This window comes from Apodemus sylvaticus, chromosome 14, assembly GCF_947179515.1.
Source record: "Apodemus sylvaticus chromosome 14, mApoSyl1.1, whole genome shotgun sequence".
Lineage (NCBI taxonomy): Eukaryota > Metazoa > Chordata > Mammalia > Rodentia > Muridae > Apodemus > Apodemus sylvaticus.
Window position 1 is genome coordinate 33,736,494 of NC_067485.1, and position 20,675 is coordinate 33,757,168.

At 42.1% G+C, this 20,675-nt stretch overlaps 1 protein-coding gene across 3 annotated transcripts in view; it reads left to right on the plus strand.

Moving 5' to 3' along the window:
* LOC127664689 (leukocyte elastase inhibitor A) overlaps positions 1 to 20,149 on the plus strand; it is a 230,165-nt gene extending 210,016 nt beyond the window's left edge. For 2 of the 3 annotated variants that reach the window (XM_052156805.1, XM_052156803.1), the window contains 6 exons: positions 12,721 to 12,896; positions 14,358 to 14,495; positions 15,637 to 15,754; positions 17,291 to 17,433; positions 17,625 to 17,792; positions 19,641 to 20,149. In XM_052156805.1, coding sequence (XP_052012765.1) covers positions 12,729 to 12,896; positions 14,358 to 14,495; positions 15,637 to 15,754; positions 17,291 to 17,433; positions 17,625 to 17,792; positions 19,641 to 20,045 — 1,140 coding nt within the window. In that variant the 5' untranslated portion in view covers positions 12,721 to 12,728 and the 3' untranslated portion in view covers positions 20,046 to 20,149. Of the gene's footprint in view, positions 1 to 11,614; positions 11,703 to 12,720; positions 12,897 to 14,357; positions 14,496 to 15,636; positions 15,755 to 17,290; positions 17,434 to 17,624; positions 17,793 to 19,640 lie in introns of those variants that run through there. The other variant, XM_052156804.1, reaches the window with a different exon arrangement.
* Positions 20,150 to 20,675: the final 526 nt, after the last annotated feature.

Consider the following 20,675-nt stretch of genomic DNA (forward strand, 5'->3'; position numbering starts at 1 on the left):
CTATCAGTTCCCACAAGTGTGTTAGGGCATGGGGAGAGTGGCCTCTGTTTCAATGGACTTATCCTAGGATAAATCTTCTATCCCTTGGACATTTGTTCAAAGTCCCTTTCAAAAGAACAGTCTCCTTCCTACTTAGCAGATTTGAAAACATTACTTACCAGTGACCAAGACATTTCCTCTAAGGAATATTGTTTCTTTTTTGTAAGGAATAGCTATTCATAAAATAATGGTTACTGTTTGCACAGGGGAATGCAGAACTTTCCTGTTTAAACCTTCAAAGATATTTGACTTACCTTAATGGCATTGTTCTGGTTCAAGAATGGAGCTTAGGGTCTCAGGAGCACTGGGAACAAGCTTATTGCATCTTACAAGATGGTTTATTTAAAATAAAAATTGAACAAGTGAGTCCTTCCTAACTTAACACTAATTTAAAAGAAAAAATGAAATATTCCTTCTATATTAGAGCTAAGAAGTTACTGATTTAAATTTGGAATTCTAATATGGATCGTTAAAAAGCTTACCTTATCTTTTTCAGGGAAATCCCAGAACTGTTGGCTGAGGGTGTGGTGGATAGCATGACCAAACTTGTGCTAGTGAATGTCATCTACTTCAACGGAATGTGGTAGAAAAAAATTCATGACAGAGGACAAAACCGATGCTCCATTACGACTGAATAAGGTAAGGTGACACCATCATCCTCGGATGTTCTTGGTTGTTTGTGTGTGAGTGCTGGGGTTGTAGCACAGGGCCTCCTCCATGGTCATCCAGGCCTTTACCACTGAGCCCTCTACCCCAAGACCCCAAATTCACCTCTGCTCTAAAAAACAAGAAGGGATAATTTGAATGCTATTTTTATTACCATTCAGAAAGACACAAAAACAGTGAAGATGATGTATCAAAAGAATAATCTTCCATTTGGCTACATTCCGGACCTGAAGTGCAAGGTGCTAGAATTCTCTTACCTGGGAAGAGAACTTAGCGTGGTCATTTTGCCGCGCAAAGACACTGAGGACAAGTCCACAGGTCTTGAGAAGGTAACTGGCTCTCAATGGCATGGTTCATGTTTCCTTACACTGCACTGTTCTTATACGTCCCATGTTTCACTGAACCATAAACATTTATCCATCCACAGACTTTACCCAAAATCTGTTGCCAGTACAAGCCCATTTTTGTCCATATTGTCCATCGTGAGTACTGGTCTGAGTCCTCATGTTTATAAAGTTCTTCTTATTCTCATTCTCATCATCATCATCATCATCATCATCATCACTGTTATTCTTGTTGTTACTACCATTCTTATTATTTATTATTCACACCGCCTGAATACCTTGGACTAGGGATGTGTTCTGTCACTGAGCCACACTTCCAGCCCAGAAGCATGAACATTCAGAATATTTGCCGCCTTCAGTGAAGCACTGTGATGGTGAACATCTAGAGACATAATATGAACGGTCACAGTGATAAGTGGGTCCTTACAGAAAGTCTCTTAATTAACTGTAAAGGAATCATAATAACAATTGATTTACATCTTTGGGGATTGAGTGTCTCCTGATAGGGTCAGAAGTAGACAAAACTGTGAAGATTACAGTTTTCCCTCAAAAATCCCAGGCTGCCCTGTGGCTTAGCTCTTGTTCCTGTGCAGCCCGCACTTGCAATAAGGAAGGAGCCTCCCATCATTCGAATGTATAGAGTACGTACTGATATGAATGTGGTCCATTTGTCAGTTGTAATTTTCTGGCTGGTAATTAAATGAGGCTCTAATCTCAAGAAAGAAATTGTCAGTATCCATAAGATAAGTGGTTCTGTTTGGTCTAATAGATGAACAATAATGCTTGATATTCATATGGTACTTCCTATGTGGCAAACCTTTACATTTATCAATTTATTCAATGGTCACAGCAATGCCACAGAGTTGGTGTCATTAGCATCCCTATCCTATTCTATGTTCTGCTCTATTCCACTCTGCTCTACTCTACTCAAGTGTACTCTACACCATGGGCAAGGGCGTGCTTTCCAGCCTAGGTTGGTCTTTACCTTACATCCTTCCTTCAGTGGCTCCTGAACGCTAGGATTGCAGGGTATGTGCCCCCATGTCAGCTGGTTGTCCTTATCTTAAATGAACTAAGTCCCATACATTTTTGAACTGCTTTAATTTTTATCCAAGGATTATTAGAGATTATTTCAGCTCTAGTGGACTTTACAGATCACTACAACTTTAAAAGGTTTCAGAATAAATAGAAGAAACTTGTAAAATTTCCCTTGTACCATTCACGCAATCAGGATCATAAATACTCTTATAAAGGGGTTTTAAAATCATGAATGGATGAAAGCATAGATAGATGGGTAGACTGGAGGAAGACTAGAGTGGAAGAAGTGAGTACGGCAGAGAAAAATGAATAGATAAATGGATGATGGCTGGACGGATGGATGAATGGATGAATGGATGAATGGATGATGGGTGGACAGATGAATGGATAGAAGGATGGATGGATGGATGGAAAGATGGATTGATGAATAGATAGATGGATGGACAGAGAGATAAACAGCCCTGTGGATAGATGCATGAAAGAACTGTTTTTTAAAAAGCAAGAGATAGACAGATAATAAATAATTAATAAATAATAAGGCAATAATAAAAGTAATGGATTTTAAAATAATAATTGCTACCTACTCTCTTTTGTGATTTGTGAAATGAAACAACACTATTTCTTGTAAAGAGTTTTAGAAGACAGGGTAGAAGACATGGCTAGCCTTTGAAGTCAGGCTTAAAAGCAGGTATGTCATGGGAACAAATACAACTGAATGGTCCCCTTCTTTTGAAGACATACCTTCTCTATGATTCTGTCCTGTAGGGTTAGTGTCCTCATTAATCAGCTTCTCTGGGTTTTTTGATAAAGCCTCTTGACCCCCATTACTAAGGTAGCTATGGTGATAGGATGGCTTTGTGAAGGAATTTGGACTGGGGACTCTTGGGTTGGTATGACCCTTTTTTGGATGCACTTCTTTGGATGGGTCTAAGATTTGTTAGAATCTGCAACCCAGATGATACCCAACCTCTTGCTCCCTGGCTTAGGCAAGCCAAGGCTACATTCATAAGGGCTACTGACCTTAACAATGTGCATGGTAGTGAGGACCTCACAGGTTAAAAACAGAACTGTAACAGATCATCATGAAGAGTTTCTTCCTTTGCTCCTTGCTTCTCCCCACAAATACCAGCACCTGCTGTATCCATGTTCTCCTAGCTGTGGTAGAAAAGACAAAAGCAGTAGGCACAGCCTCTACAGCCCTTCCTTTGGGTTGCTGCCTTTAGTTTGGTTCTGGAATGTTCCCCAAAAGCCCAAGTCTTAACCGTTTTTCCCCAACATAGTGTTACTGGGAGATGGTGAATCTTTTAAGAGGCGGGATGGGGGTGAAACTCAAGGAAAGTCTTCAGATCATTCTGAGGTGTGTCCTTGAAGGAGGCAGATGGCTCAAGTTCCTTCTTTCTTCTGACTCATCTCCATGTGAGCAGTTTGGGTTTACTTCCTGCTCATTGCTTTCCAACAGAGACCATGTCATCCTAGACAGGAATCTGAGCATGAGGCAAATCCTTCTTTGTTATGCAATGCTGATTATTTTCTAAGAAGCTTGGTATGGTAATGGGAAGCTGACTCAGGCATTTTCCAATGAAGCCCACTGTTTTAGATCTAAATACTATTCAACAAACAAAAACTAAAGCCTAAGAATCTAAACAACTCTACTTAAATTCTTTTTACCCATGAGGTTATTACAAGTAAGTTGTTGAAGGTCAAATATATTTTTAAGTCACCGATCACAGACTAGATTCTGAATGATGCATAAGTTGAAAAAACCAGAAAACACTCTAGTATCTAAGAACAGGTCCAATAAAATGTTTAGGATTTTATATAGAAAACTACAAATATCACTGAAAAGAATGTGAAGGTCTGAATAGAGAGGTACACTGTGGTCATGACTCACTGACTTGAAATCTGTAGTATTGTGTGTGTGTGTGTGTGTGTGTGTGTGTGTGAATGTATTCTTATCTGTTTGTGTGCATGCTTAGGCTGAAAGTGGATGTCAAATGTTCTCCTCTTTCCTCTATTGATCTCCACCTTATATTTTTTAGACAAAGTGTTTCACAGCATCTGGAGCTCCCTGCTTTGGTTGGTTTGGCTTCCAGAGAGTCCCCTAGATCTAATGTATCTTTATCACCTAGTGTTTGTTGGGTTATAGACATCTTCCTGTATGCTGGGTATCTGAAGTAAGGTCCTTACCTGTGTGATGCAAGGACTTTACTCTTTAAGCCATCTCCCCAGCCTATGGCCCAGTATTTCAAAAACACTATTTAATATCTGGAGCTAGACAACCTCAGTTACATCCATATCAGCTCCCTTATGCTGTCCTCTATGTGGGGGTTTGAATGAGAACAGCTGCTATAGGCTCATATAATTGAATGTTTGCTCCACAGATGGGGGAATCCTTGTGGAAGGATTAGGTATAGTCTTGTTGGTAGAGCTGTGTCAGTAGGGGAACTTTGGGGTTCCAAAAGTCTAGGCTCTCTGTACCATGATTATTGTCTCAACATGTAATCTCTCAGCTACTGCTCCTGCCATGCCTCCCTCCATGATGGTCATGAGTCATGTACTCTGTCTCTAAAACTGTAAGCAAGCTCCCAACTAAATGCCTCCTTTAATAAATTGTCTTAGCTACAGAAGAGTAACTAAGACATCTTCTTTCCTGTAAAATAGGACAAGTGCTGCTAATAGTCATGTAACTTAGAAAAGGTCAAGAATTTCCAAGACTAACAAGAAGACAAATTAGGTAAGAGGACACACTGAGGCAAAACCTTCTAGGGTAATGCTGTAGAAATAAGTCAGGACAGTTTATATGTAGGGATGGTCAGAAGTCGATAGAAAAGAAAGCCTAGAAGTCACCCTGCACATTATGAGCCCTGATCCTGATGAAGAAGACCATCAATCCATTTCCCAGAGCAGCCTGTCTATGCCTCTAATCACAGTGCAATCCCATTTACCACAGATACATGGTTCCCCTTCATAGAGTCAATCAACTGGAGATGAAAGGAAATTTTAATTTGTGTCGGTATTGTGCACATACAGATATTTAGTTCTTGTTATAATTCCCCAATCAATAAAGCACAATGATTCACGTTGTTTGTACATTATATCAAGCATTTAGTTCTTGTTATAATTCCCCAATCAATAAAGCACAATGATTCATGTTGTTCGTACATTGTATCAAGTCATTTAATGATAACTCAACTTCTTGTAAGGGAGGATATTAGAATTATACAAATGTTGTAATCTAAGGTACTTTTGGCTCTCTGCTTTATATCCATGGGGGACAGGAGGATTGACAGCACCTGTGCTGCCACAGTACCAACTATCAGGCATAGGCCTGGGGGATCGAGAGAAAACACAGACACGGGTCATTCTGTAAGGAGAATGCCGAAGCTTTAGTTAGGGACCAGCAATATAAACTAGAGGCCAGGAAGAAAAACAGGAAAAAAGAATTATAGCCATAGGTCAGGCACCTGGGAAGTCCCTACCACACCACACCGGGCAGGAAAGCAGAATCAAGCTAAGCCACAGAGGATAACCACAGGATTTTTTTTTTTTTTTTGTTATTTTCGAGACAGGGTTTCTCTTTGTAGCCCTGGCTGTCCTGGAACTCACTCTGAGGTCTAGGCTGGCCTCGAACTCAGAAATCCGCCTGCCTCTGCCTCCCAAGTGCTGGGATTAAAGGTGTGTAGCACCACTGCCTAGCGACCATAGGACTTTTATCATGATGGGATGTTGAATTGTGTCAAAGACCCTTTCTGTATCTAGTGAGATGAACATGTATTTTTGTCTTTCAATCTGGTACATTGCATTTATCAATTTATTTATGTTGAATTCATCCCTTTATCTATTGTATAAATCCTACTTGATCATTGTGGGTTGTCTTTTTGATGTGTTCTTGGATTTGGTTTGCAAGTATTTAATTAAGAATTTTGATCTGTAATTCTTTCTTTATAGGCTCATCATTGGTTTAGGTATTAGGGTAATTCTGGGTTGACAAAAGGAATTGGACAGTATTCATTCAGTTTCTATTTTGTAGAAAAACTCGAAGAGTATTGGAATTAATTCTATTTCAAAATTATGGTAAAATTCTACAGTAAAATCATCTGACCCTGGAATCTTTTGGCTGAGAGATTTTAATTACTGCTTATATGTCTTTGGGGACGATATTTCTGTTGAAATTGCTTATGTGATCTTCATTTGACTTAGGTAAGTGGTATATGTCAAGAAAATGATCCATTTCTTTTGGATTTTCCAAGTTGGTGGAGTACAAGCTCTCAGGGCACATCCTTGTGATTCCCTGAGTTTCCTTGGTGGCTGTCAGATCCCTCTTTTCTTCTCTAATTTTGTTAATTTGGATCTTCTCTCTCCAAGTTTAATTTGGTTAAGAGTTTGTCAATCTTATTGATTTTCTTAAAGAACCACTCTTTTATCATTCATTTTTGTTTATTTTTATATTTTGGGGAGGTAGTTTTTGAGTTTTTTGGTTTTGTTTTTTGTTTGCTTGTTTGTCATTATTTTACTTTTTTCTGCCAAAAGTTTATTTCTTGACATCTACTCCCAAAATGGTGTGATCTCTTTTTTTTCTTCAGTAGCTTCCAAGTTTACCATTAAGCCACTAGTAGATCTGCCTAATTATTATTTTTTTTAATGTAGTGCTATGAACTTGCCTCTTAGAACAACCCCCATTGTGTTGAAAAGTTTGGGTCTGAGTCTTTTCATTTTCATTAATTCTGAAAAGTTCTTAATTTCTTTCCTAATGTTTGTTTTGACCCAATTTTCACTCACTAGTGAATAATTGTTTAGTTTCACTAAGTTCATAAACTTTCTGCTGTTTCTGCTATTGTTGATATTCAGCTTTAGTTCATGATGGTCACATAGAATGCGGGCTGTTATTGCACTTTTCTTGTATCAGGTGAGACTTGTTTGTGTCCAAGTCTGTGGCCAATTTTGGAGAAAGTCTCATGAGATATCTTAATAGTCACTTTACATGTGGTATGTATGCACAATGATGGTGCTTTACTTAGCTATAGAGAGAAATAAAATTATGTCTTGGCAGGACACTGAACAGAACTAGAGATCATCATGCTAAGTGAAATAAACTGTGATTAGAAGGACAAACTGTAGGAACTCTTGGAGTCAACTCAAGACACCCAAGACCAAGTTCTCAGCACAAAGCAGATTTATTTGCCCCAGAGAGACCAAGGCCAAGGAATAAGAGACAAAGACAGGAGCCAGAGGACTAGGGAGAATGGGAAAGGAACAAGAGGAAGGTGGACAAAGGACTGCCTCTGATAGAGAGGAGACAGACATGGCCCACAGGCAGACGATGGCTTTAAAAGGCCAAAGGGGAAAGTCCTTGCTTACTGACTGGTTTTGTGTGTCAACTTGACACAGGCTGGAGTTATCACAGAGAAAGGAGCTTCAGAAGTGCCTCCATGAGATCCAGCTGTGGGGCATTTTCTCAATTAGTGATCAAGTGGGGAGGGCCCCTTGTGGGTGGTGCCATCCCTGGACTGGTGCTCTTGGGTTCTATAAGAGAGCAGGCTGACCAAGCCAGGGGAAGCAAACCAGTAAGGAACATCCCTCCATGGCCCCTGCATCAGCTCCTGTGTCCTACCCTGCTTGAGTTCCTTTGGTGATGAACAGCTGTGTGGAAGTATAAGCTGAATAAACTCTTTCCTCCCCAACTAGCTTCTTGATCATGTTTGTGTAGGAATAGAAACCCTGACTAAGACACCATGTAAGGATGAGCTGTTTAATTTTAATTAGGCATGTTAAATAAGTTAACCACAAGGGGATTTTTGATTGCTAGACTTCAATACTTTGATAGATGGAACTTGGTAGTCAGCCCCAGGAGAAGAAAATGGCCAAATAAGGGAAAAGGCCTGGTGGCGATCCTTAGGAATGCAATGTAACAGGTTTTAAGCACAAAGAGGAATGGAGAAGAAGGGCAAGGCCTGCCATTCTCAGGACAGCTAGAGTCTCTTCACTAGCATAGCATGATCCCTCAGTGTGGAACCCAGGGTTTTTTTTTTAAAGACATCAAAGTACAATGAACACCAACGCACCCACAAAACTTTTGTCCCAAAATTTATCCTGTCTACAAAAAAATTCAGGAATGGGGATGGAGCAGGGGCTGAGGGAATGGCCAACCAATAACAGACCAACTTGAGACCCATCCCATCGCTAAGCACCAGTTCCTGACAGTATTAATGCTACTCTGTTATGCTTGCAGACAGGAGCCTTGCATAACTGTCCTCTGAGAAGCTCTCCCCAGCAGCTGACCAAAATAGATGCTGAGACCCACGGCCAAACAGAGGGTGGAGCTTTGGGGACTCTTACAGAAGAGTTGTGGGCAGGATTACAGGCTGGAAGAGGATAGGAACTCCACAGGAGGACCAACAGAGTCAACTAACCTGAACTCTCAGAGGTTCTCATAGGCTGAACCATAACCAAAGAGCAGATTGCAGCTCGGTCTTCATGTGAGTTCCCCAACAACTGGAGCAGGCTATTGCTAAATCTGTTTGTTGTCTGTCTGTGGGATAAGTTCCCCTAACTGAGCTGCCTTGTCTGCCTTCAGTAGGAAAAAATTCTCCTAGACCTGCAATAACTTGATGTGTCAGGAAGAGGGTATACCCAGGGTGTGCCTCCACCCTCTCAAAGGGAAAGGGAAAGGGAGGTTGGGAGGATGAGGTGAGGACTGTGTGTGAGGCGGGGACAGGAACAGAGGGCAGTGATCTGAATGGGAAGTAAAAACAAAAGACACACACACACACACACACACACAAAATGTGACTGGGAAGGACCCATGTTCTCACCAAATGGGGATAAGAGCCAGCAAAGGAGAGGTCTGTCTGAGAAAAGTAAGATGATATCTATGCATGAAAATGTAATAATGAAAGCCACTATTTTGCATTATATAGGTTAGGTTTAAAAGTCTACAAATCACTTCTGCTCTCAAGGGCTGCGGCAGCAGCAATAACTGAGTGCAGGAGTCTCCCTCTCATGACTTCAGTGACTCGTGGTAATCCATGCACTGAAGTTAGAAATGGAAATGCTCAGCACTCCCATACATGACACACTTATTCTAACCACGTGGGAGTCTGACACAGGAAGATGACCATTTACAGGCCATTTTGAACAATTTAGTGTTTTCTACCAGATAACAACAGTGGTAGGACAGGTAGGCTTAATCCTCAACCCCCCAACACACACATCATACCCCCCCCACCCCCACACGCACAGAGACAGAGAGAGACATAAGAAGAGAGAGAGAAGATAGAGGGAGAAAGGGAGGGCTAGTTAGCATAAAACTTAAGGATTTTGGAAATCCCCCACCATTTTAAAGAAACCACGTGCTCAGGAAAGAATATGGAGGCTGTGACAAAACTGACCTTTAATAAAGAGATCAATATGGCAAGAAGCCAGATGCTGTTCATTACTTCAAGCCAGAGTGAGCCAAAGTCATGAAGGGATTATCCCAATTGCCGTGCCTATCATATATCAGAATGTCTCAGACACAAGAGTTTCAAGGGAGGGTTCCAGGTAGGGACCCAGCGCACTATGGGACTTGGGATACCACAACTGCTCCCACATTATAATATGGCACTCTTCGGTTCTTCTGTCCTTCTGGAAGCCCTCGATGCTGTGTCAAGATGTCTCAGGCCAGCTGGTTGTGCGGTGGTGCAGTGTGGCACCTTCTCCTTGATTTAAAGCGATGCCTTTATGAGGTAGATCCCAGGCAGACATGGAGTCACCACAAAGTGCTGCTTATTAGAGCCAGTGTTTGTGACCCTGCAAAGTTCCCACCAGGGAAGATGTTTCGAGGAACTAAAGGGGCGGGGTGGGGGTGGGGTGGGTCTTTTCCAAGATTCCTGAGCTGCAGAGCATTATTACAACTTCTGCAGTCTGGGAAAGCCCAAGCACTGGACTCAGCCCATGAGAGCTGCTGCGTCATCGCCATCTGGTGGTCACGGGGTTGAAGTCCTCCAGAACCTTGGACATCCAAGTACCCTGCCCTCCCTGACTGTGGAACCAGGGAGGTGTAATGATGGTATTCAAGCCTCCAGGTGTCACAGTACCTGTAATGCTGGGCTTCGAAAGCCTGTAGGACCTACCTTGTCACTGATTTTTAAAAAGGAAATTAGAAATTCTGTTCTAAGCGGGTCCCATTTTCTTTCGGAAGGGCTTATTTGATTTCATAGACTCATTGGGAATAATATTTTGAATTTCATATCTCATTTTCATAATACTGTAATAAAATTGGGATACATGGGATAAATATATTTTGTATATGAAAAAGACTATATCCACTTATGTTATTATAAAAATTTTGAGGCTGAATAACTATGAATTCTTCATTTTCAAGATTTGTCATCTGAAATTGTGTTTATCTGGACAGGGTCACAAAAAGTGTAAAGCATCGAGGTATCGTAGGGGAAAAAAAAGAGCAGAGCACAAGTGTTTCTCTCGTTTCTCTTCTGATCTCTCTCTTGTCTTATAAAAGCAGACAACTGAGTCCTCATCAGGACTCTGTTTCTCAGCACTGAAGGCCGCAGTCAAAATTTCACAGCTAAGGAACAGCAGCTGCCTGGGAAAGCCACAAGCACTGGAGTCATAGTACTCCAGAGCTGAGGTGCGCGCGCCACCTAGCGGTCATGTGGATGATATTCTCCTATTTGGCCGGTGGAGGGGGGGTCACCACCCTGAGAACCTTGTGTAATCTTAATCACTTCTCAAATCCCCCACCTCCCAAGCACCACACAGGACGCTTCTATCTTCTGATTCGGCACAGTAGACATTATATTGAACACTTGAGTGCTCAGAAGACACACTGACCCATCTTCCTTTCTCCTCTTTTCCTTAGTCCCCTGGTCTAACAAACAGCAATCCATGTGTGGTGACCCTCACGAACAGGATTCTTACTTTGTCCTTCTGAAGAAAGACATGCGCTAAAGAGTTCTGTGACTTTGCAGATCCAGACACTTCAAGGGAGAATAAAGCTAAGCCCATCAAGCTAACAATGGCCCGGGCTAGTCAATTCTAATTTAAGTTGCATGGTGAGGGGATATGTCCAAACTTTTAGTCTAATAGTGGAGAATGGTGGGTTGAGGGCTTTTCCCGCCTCGTGTGGTCCCTGGGAGAGCCTTGACACCTGAAAGGCAGAGCAGCCACGAGTATTGCTTGTAACTGGCAATCTAGGACCTTTTGGAAGGGACCACAAAGATATTTCTCCACCCCTACCCACACACCTCACAAAAAGAATTCCTTTCGATTTTGCAGTGTTGCGGTGGAATTCAAAAGGGAATCCTTCGACCCGGAAGAGAGGACATTCATCCTCTTGGCCGTTTGCAGCTGAGGAAGAAATAACTTACCTTACCTGGGTCTCTGCTTAGAGAAGTAGAGAAAAGCCTGGAACTGAGGAAAACAAGGGCCTCTTGGGAGTGCCCGCAATCTTCTGCTTTTATTTTGACAGCCCCTCTCCACAGAAAAAGCCTCTCCACCCGGCTTGGGCTTGCCACTAAGACACTCCCCCTTCTGCATACTATAAAGGCAGCAGCTGGCTCTGCACACTTCCTCCTAGGTCAACCAGTCAGTGGAGCCAGATCTGTTAAGCAAGAGGTAAGATTCTCAGGGGTCTAGCGGGGAGGGAGGTGGCTGGCACTTCTTCCAGGAACCAACATGTTCCTGGTACCTCACCCTCACCCAAGAGATGACCAGGACATGCTCAGTGGATCCCCAGCTACACCCTACTCCAGGCCTCAGGCCAGAGGGAGGAAGGTGATCCTAGCTGCCACAGTTTTTCTTTCCCTCAACTTTCTTTATGAATCTTTTATCTGAGAGGTAGTGCCCTGCTACTCCATGGGGTCAATCCTAGCAGCAGGGAGGCTGGGAGGGAAGCTGGTGAGATCCTAGATCCTCAGGAAGAATAACTGGATGTAGCCCTGGTAACTGAACAGCCACAGGTACACATTGTGATTGTCCTGTGCTTGGAAAAACTGGAGCTTTGAGTTTGGGACCCAGATGGATTAGTAGACAACCCCTAAGCAGGGCTTGATTACCCACTGCAGGGGACAGCTTGTTGGCAAAAGGGACACAGGAGAGAGTTCTTCTTCCCTGTCACCCGCAGCCTGACTAGGGAGAGTGAGTGGCAATCACAAACTTGCATATTCCACTCCGTCTGAGACTGCAGCCTTGACCTCAGGCATGGAGAACTGAATCCACAAAGAACTAAAATGACAGCATTGTTATCTTTACCAGAATTCACCTGTATGCAGAGTAGGTCCATGTGGTTTTCTGGATTCATTACCCAGGTGAATTAGAACATGACATCCCACACAGGGAAAGAGATGCATGAGACAGAAGGCTGTGTAGTGTGGGCACTGTGCCAGGGCCACCAGCATGGTCCCTCTTCAGACACCTGTCTGGAAGGTTAGAGTCATAGACACCCTAGGCCCTGGTCCCAGGTCACTCTGAAGTCTGGCCTCAGCTTTGTGTGCCTGGAGGGGTATGTTGCCCTCTTGGGAAAAACAGGATGGGGTGGGAATTCCAAACTGTAGGCTCCTGGGGGTGGGTGTCAAAGCTGAGGTAGGCCTTGCTGGTGCTGTAGCTGGCAGTGCTGATCTCCCCTCTACTGCAGCCTTCACCATGGAGCAGCTGAGTTCAGCCAACACCCTCTTCGCCCTGGAGCTGTTCCGCACCCTGAATGAAAGCAGCCCCACAGGAAACATCTTCTTCTCTCCCTTCAGCATCTCTTCTGCCTTGGCCATGGTCTTTCTGGGGGCCAAAGGCAACACTGCAGCCCAGCTTTCTAAGGTGAGAAGAAACAAAAACTGGCCAGCTCTCCCTGCCATATCCCTGCTAACGGGGTGCAGTCAGACATTCAGAAACCCCCCCCCCAAAGTCAGTTCTTCATTCACTACCAGCTTTAAATGAGATTAGGGCAGAATCTCTGTTCATTTGGGGACACAGTGTGAAGAAAGACAATGACACTACCTGTCTCCCATTCACAAGAGTGAACCCCAGGCTTTCCTGTAAGCCAGTCCTGCACCTCCCCAGAACTAGCTGTTCCATCTTTTCCTTTTGTGATGATAACTACTACTCATAAATCATGCCTATAATAGTGTCACCTTCAGGCATAACAGATATAGGAGCATGCTATAGGAGGCAGCTTGGTGGTGCTGGTATTTTTGTGGGGACCAGGTAAAGACAGCCATCTGTCTGGGTTCCCAGGGTTAGCCTTGTGGTGCCTCTCTCCAGCCTGATTTCACTGGCTGTGGCTCTGCAAGAGGAGAGATTGGAAAGTCCCTGTAGCCTGTTGGACAGGTCCCACACCCTCTCAACCCACCCTGGGAGACAGCAGGTCACCTTTGCCTTCCTCCCCACAGCTGCCAAGATTCTTAATGGGTCTGGAGGGGACTTCTGCTCCTGGTGTTCCTTAGTTCTGAGAGGGGAATTCTGCCACCTTTGGAATCCTAGAGAGGAATGGACTAAGTTTCCTAACTCACCTGCCTGGCTACTCTGCACCTGCTGCTCGGTGCTTCTCACAGGTTATGTCTGCTTCAGCGTTAAGGCTTTTGCAGCTGACAGCTTCAGGAAACAAGAGTCTCAAGGCTGTTCCCTCCCCATTTCAGTCTAGAAGGTGTGTCCATGTAGCAATCTAATAAGCATAGCTCAGAGACTAGTGTGGACTCTGGACCCTGTGTGCCTTTTGGTCTTTATGTCTTAGAAGTGCGTAACCAGCCCAGACCATAAGAGGCCAGTTGATTTACAACTAACAGAACAGGAAGTAAGCCCTTACCACAATAAACTTAAGGAAGTTATTTCTCTAAGGAATGAGTTGTGGACCTTAGTACGATAAGCAAAGAGAAAGGTCTCAGTCAGTCCCACCTTTTGGGTCTTGCAGTAGGAACGAGTCTTATTGACACTGTTTATTTCTGAGATTTTTTATTTTTTATTTTTTAGCAAACTTGTACATGGCACAGAGTATAAACATGAGCGTACCATTTAATTTCTTTATGGAAAAAATCAGACATAAATATTTAGCTTGTTAACCATTCACTTTTGGGGAATTATTAAAAAATATTTAGAAGCCATGTTTCATTATGTCTCACATTTTTGGTTCTATTTTGTTTTCTTTGCCAATGATATGTTAATAAAATATTAAGCTGGAGTCACTCAGTATCAAATAAAAGTAACTTGGTGGAGGCAGACACCAGGGAAGTACTTCATAACTTCAAAATAATGATTACATAAAGAATGATATCTTTCCTTTAGACCTTTCATTTCGACTCTGTTGAGGACGTCCATTCACAGTTTCAAAGCCTGAACACTGAAGTGAGCAGGCGTGGAGCATCTCACACTCTGAAGCTTGCTAACAGACTGTACGGAGAGAAAACCTACAATTTCCTTGCTGTAAGTACCTAGTGCTTCAAATTCTGAAACTTCTGGAAGTGACACAGACTCTTCCAGGCACAGCCATGTCGTAGGCCATTCATAAAAACAGCAGAGAATGCATGTGGGACTTTGATCTCATGGTCTTTCTAATGAAAGGATCCTTCCTGGATGTCTTGGCTCCGTGGGGAAGAGAGCTTCCTGTGCAGGCCTGAGAAGCTGAGTTTGGATCCCAGAACCCATGAAAAATGCCAGGCGTGGCTCTATACTCTCCTGTAGCCCCGGCCCTGTGGGGAATGGAGCTGTGAGGACCCCTTGGGTTTGTGGACCACCAGCCTAGGCAAATTCAGTAGGAGAATTTGTTTTAAGGGAGTAAGGCTGAGAGGGAAAATAAGACACCTAACATCTTGTCTGACCTCCATGATTGCACAGATATGTACACCCAAATACACATATGTACACACATACGCCATGCTCACATACACACACATACAAAGGAAAAGTGGGTCTGAAGCCCCACTTGAAGTATAATCGACATTTTTTCAATTATGAAAATGTTAATGTAAAATTCAAAAAGAATGAGTAGCCTTTGTATTAACAGCCAAAATGTTATATAAAGGGATATACCTGCCAATAGGACACTATAACCTGATGACTAGGACACAGCACATGGGAGGCAGAGGTAGGAAGATCTCCGTGAATTTGAGTCCAGTCTTGTCTACAAAATGATTTCCAGGACAGCCAGGGCCAGCACACAAAGACACCCCATATCAAGAGATATGAGTGGAGAATACAAGGGAGAGAGGGAAGATGAGAGACAAGAAATGAAGGAAGGAAGGGAAAAAAGGAAGAAGGGAAGGGGAAAAGAAGGAAGGAAGGAAGGAGGGAGGGAAGAAGGGAGGGAGAGAGGGAGGGAAGGAGGGAGGGAAGAAAAGAGAAGGAAAGAAGAAAAGAAAGAAGGAATGGAAGAAGGAAGGAAAATGGAAATGCTTAGGACAGTAAATTTACTGTTGTGTGGTTTTCAACCTAATAGAAAAGTCCAAAGCTTAGGTTTTAATAAAACATTTTCAATTTTTAGGACTTTGTTATTTTCTTTTTGGGATTTTAGAAAACTTCTGTAATGAATAGATATTATTCATGACACCTCCTTTTTTAAAAACAGGACTTCTTGGCTTCAACCCGGAAAATGTACGGTGCTGACTTGGCCCCTGTGGATTTTCAACATGCCACTGAGGATGCAAGGAAGGAGATAAACCAGTGGGTCAAAGGTCAAACCGAAGGTGAGAGGCTGAGTCAGTGTCCCTTCTGTAGCTCACAGCTGACACAGTCAGCTTATGGAGAAAAGGCTGATTTTGAGTCACAGTGTTCCAGATCTTGTTTTATTAATGATTGACCTTACTGCTTTGGCCCCATGGCAACACTGTGCCTCTTGTTAAGTCAACACAGCAGAGTAGGCCTGTTCACCTCACAGGGGAATAAAAAGAAAGAGGGAGAGGCCAGTGTCTCACAACCATTTTCAGTACCAGCAAGCCTTCTCCAAGGTAAGATTGATGATAAAGACCTACAATCCCAGCACTTGGGAGGCTGAGGCAGGAGGGTTGCCTTGAGCACACATAGGAAGACCATGTCTCAAAATAAAAATAAATTAAAAAACATTCCCAATGATCTATAGACCCCCCACCTAAGACCTACATTTTAAAGCTTCCTCTGGCTTACAATACAAGATGGACCAGAAACCAACCCTTTAAGAGAGAGGCCTTTCAGGGACCCCTCTGAATCATAGCAGAGCCATTGTGTACCGGTTCTCACTCTCCTGCACTCTCTCACTGCATCTCCTGTCTCCCTTCCACAACTTCCCAAATCCTGGTTTATGTGCACTGACACGCAGATGCTATTCCCTAGAATAAGGGACAAAAGATGTCAGAAATTTATCAGTGGAGAAATAAAGACATGATTAAATGGAAGCAGTTAAGTGCCCATGGGTTCCCATGAAGCACAATTAAAAGCTAAAACCAACATTAAAATATAGAATAAAATTAATAGAAATGCCTGTCCAGAAGTATTTCATACTCATATAAAAACAAATGAGACCTGAAACCACACGGAACCATGAAGTCAGTATGTAGAAACTGTTGCAGTCATGATATTTTTGGCCACCATCTTGTCCAGTATCTCAGAAGTTGTGGGTAGGGAGTGACTCACCCTCTGGGCTCAATTCAGCTGTGTAATGGCTCTGCCCTCTGTCTTGTTTCTGTGAGAGTCAGAACCTAGGGATCCTGTCTGGAATTCTGTCAGTTCCCACAAGTGTGTTAGGGCATGGGGAGAGTGGCTTTTGTTTCAATGGACTTACCCTAGGATAAATCTTCTATCTCTTGGACATTTGTCCAAAGCCCTTTTCAGAAGAACAGTTTCCTACTTAGGATATTTGCAGACATTATTCACCAGTGACCAAAACATTTCCACTAAGGAATATTGTTTGTTTTCTGTAAAGTACAGCCACTCATAAAATAATGGTTATTGTTTGCCTGCCAGAAAGGAGAAGTTCCTTGTTTTAAGCCTTTGAAGACATTGATTGACATTAATGATATTTTTTTATGGTACAAGGGATGGAACCTAGGGTCTCAAGAAGCACTAGGCACAACAAACTGCTTGATCTTACAAGTTAGTTTGTTTAAGATACAAATGAGACAAGTGGGTCCTGTCTAATTGAATTGAAACAGAATGAAGTGTGAAGTCTATGTTAGAGCTAAGAAGTTATTGATTTAAATTTGGAATTCCAATATGGATCATTAAAATAGCTTACTTTATCTTTTCAGGTAAAATCCCAGAACTGTTGGCTAAGGGTGTGGTGGACAGCATGACCAAACTTGTGCTAGTGAATGCCATCTACTTCAAAGGAATGTGGGAGGAGAAATTCATGACAGAGGACACAACAGATGCTCCATTCCGACTGAATAAGGTTAGGTGACACCATCACCCTGGAATGTTCTTGGTTGTATGTGTGTGAGTGCTGGGGTTGTAACACAGGGCCTCCCCCATGGTCAGCCAGGCCTTTACTACTGAGCCCTCTACCCCAACACCCCAAATCCACCTCTGCTCTAAATGACAACAGGGAATAACTTGAGTATTTTTTATTTTGTATCCATTCAGAAAGATACAAAAACAGTGAAGATGATGTATCAAAAGAAAAAATTTCCATATGGCTACATTTCAGACCTGAAGTGCAAGGTGCTGGAGATGCCTTACCAGGGTAGAGAACTTAGCATGGTCATCCTGCTGCCTGACGACATTGAGGACGAGTCCACAGGTCTGAAGAAGGTAACTGGCTCTCAATGGCATGGTTCATGTTTCCTTACACTGCACTGTTCTTATACTTCCCATGTGTTCACTGAACCACAAACACTTGCTCATCCACAGACTATCCAAAATCTATTGCCACTACAGTCCCATTTTTGTCATTATAGTCTATCACATGCTACTTTATATAGTTTTTATTACAATTATTGTTATTACTATCATTATTTTACTATTCACAGTGCCCAAGTATCTTGGGCTAGGTAAGTGTTCTGTCACTGAGACACACTCTCATCCCAGAAGCCTAAAGTTTAAATATTCAGAGTATATTCTGTCTTCAGTGAACCGTTGTGATGGGGGAACATGTAGATATTTAAAAGTAAAGGTAACAGTGATGAGTGGTCCCCCATAGAAAGTCTCTTAAAGTAACTTTAAAGGAATTATAATGAGAATTATTTAAATCTTTGGGGACTCATTGTCGTCTCCTAATTGGGTTAGAAGCAGACAAACTGTGAAGATTATGTTTTCCCTCAGAAATCCCAGACTGCCCTGTGACTTAACTTCTGTTCCTTCCCAGCCTGCACTTGCAATTAAGAAGGAGCACAGAGTGTGTACTAACATGAATGTGGTGCATTTGTCAGTTGTATTTTCTGGCTGGTAATTTATCTCACTACAAAATGATGCTCTGATGTAAAGAATGAAATTGTCAGTATCCATAAGATAAATGTGCCAAATTGTTTACATTTATCAATTTATTCAATGGTCACAGCAATGCTACAAAGTTGGTGTCATTAGCATGCCTATTGTATTCTATTGTCACCTATTCTATTCTATTCTATTCTATTCTATTCTATTCTGTTTATTCTATTTTCTGTTTTACTCTACTCCACTCTACTCTGCCCTACTTTACTCGACTCCATCCCATGGACAAGGTCTTGCTGTGAAGCCAAAGCTTTCAGCCCTCTGTCAGCGGCTCCTGAATGCTGGGATTGCAGTGTGTGTGTGGCCCCATGCGAACTGCTTATACTTGTTTTAAATAACGTAAGTCCCATATATTTTGTCCCCTTTTTTATTTTTACCCAGGAGTTATGGAATATTACCTCAGCTCTAGTAGAGTGTACACATCACTACAACTTTAGAAAGTTCCAAAATAAAGAAAACTACTAAAAGTTCCCTTGTATCATTCAAGCAATCAGGGTAATAAGACCTTTAATAGTCCATCAGTCAAGTGGTTCAATGTGATAGGGACTTAATAATCCTGAGTGCGTGGAAGAATAGACAAATGGGTGACTAAAGGAGGAGTAGAAAGGAAGAACAGAATAAATGAAGGGAGTGAGGCAGAGAGAGATGAATAGATGAAGGGATGGATGAATGGATGATGGATGAACAGATAAATAGATGGGTGGATGAATGGATGGAAGACCTGTTGTTAAATGTTTTTGTACTTCTACCCTCAAAGACATGGAAAATACTTCTGGTATATTCCAGAAAATATTAAAATTAAATCTAAGTGGAATCTATTTGGGCAGAAATCATGAAGGAAACCCTGTGAGTTGTGGCAATTGTGAGTCCGTTCTTTGGAATAGTACATTATTTCAGTAATAAATTAACTTCTATCATTATTATTATTTTATTATTCACAGTCCCCAAGTATCTTGGGCTAGGTAAGTGTTCTGTTACTGAGCCACACTCCAAACCCAGAAGCCTAAAATATAAATATCCAGAATATATTCTGTCTTCAGTGAACTGTTGTGATGGGGGAGCATTGCTATGACCATTAAGGAAATTGATGTACATCAAGGGTTTGGCACATAGTAATTACCATGAAACTATCAAGTAAGAAGATAAATACCTGCTTTATATTAATTCCAGATTGAGGAGCAAATAACTTTGGAAAAGCTGCGTGAATGGACCAAGCGCAAGAATTTGGAAAACATTGATGTCCATGTCAAATTGCCCCGGTTCAAGATAGAAGAGAGCTACATCCTCAACTCTAACCTGGTCCGCCTGGGATTGCAGGATCTCTTTAGCAATAGCAAGGCTGATCTGTCTGGCATGTCAGGATCCAGAGATCTTTTCATATCAAAAATTGTCCACAAGTCCTTCGTGGAAGTGAATGAGGAAGGAACAGAGGCAGCCGCTGCCACGGCAGGCGTTGCTACATTCTGCATGTTGTTGCCTGAGGAAGAATTCACAGTGGACCATCCGTTCCTTTTCTTCATTCGGCACAACCCCACATCTAATGTGCTCTTCCTTGGTAGGGTTTGTTCCCCATAGAAGGAGACTTTACAGATACAAGGCAGAGCATGGAGTTTTATTCCCTGAGATTTTAATAGTGATTATTTTCATTTGTACCTGACAATAAAACCTCTAAACAGAAACCAATCTTTCTTTTGTATGTTCAACCCTGTTGGCTCTTGGCATGTCTTTTGGCATGGGTATGTCTATTTTGATTGTACAATGGAAAAAATCCAGCTGTTACTGACCACAACAAATCTAAAAGCAAAGGAATAAAATAGATGTATAGATTCTTGACCAGGAGATAACATATAGAATTGATCAACTCCTAAACAGACAAAAGTCAGTTGTTTCTCAGTCTGATATTAGAGCAAGGCAAAAATGAAGAGATAAAAACAATAAATAATAAAGCATTAATAAAATTAATGAATCCAAAATAACAATTGCTATCTAAGTTCTTTCATGTTTTGTGACATGAAGTCATACCTTTTTTTATGAATAAAAATGGAAGCCACATCAGAAGGAAGGCATCCCAGATTGTTGAAGGGAGGATTTAAAGCAGATATCCCATGAACAAATACAACCGAAAGTCCCCTTCTTGTGAAGACATACCTTCTCCATGATTCTGCCCTGTAGGGTTAGTATCCTCATTAATCTCTGGGTTTTTTG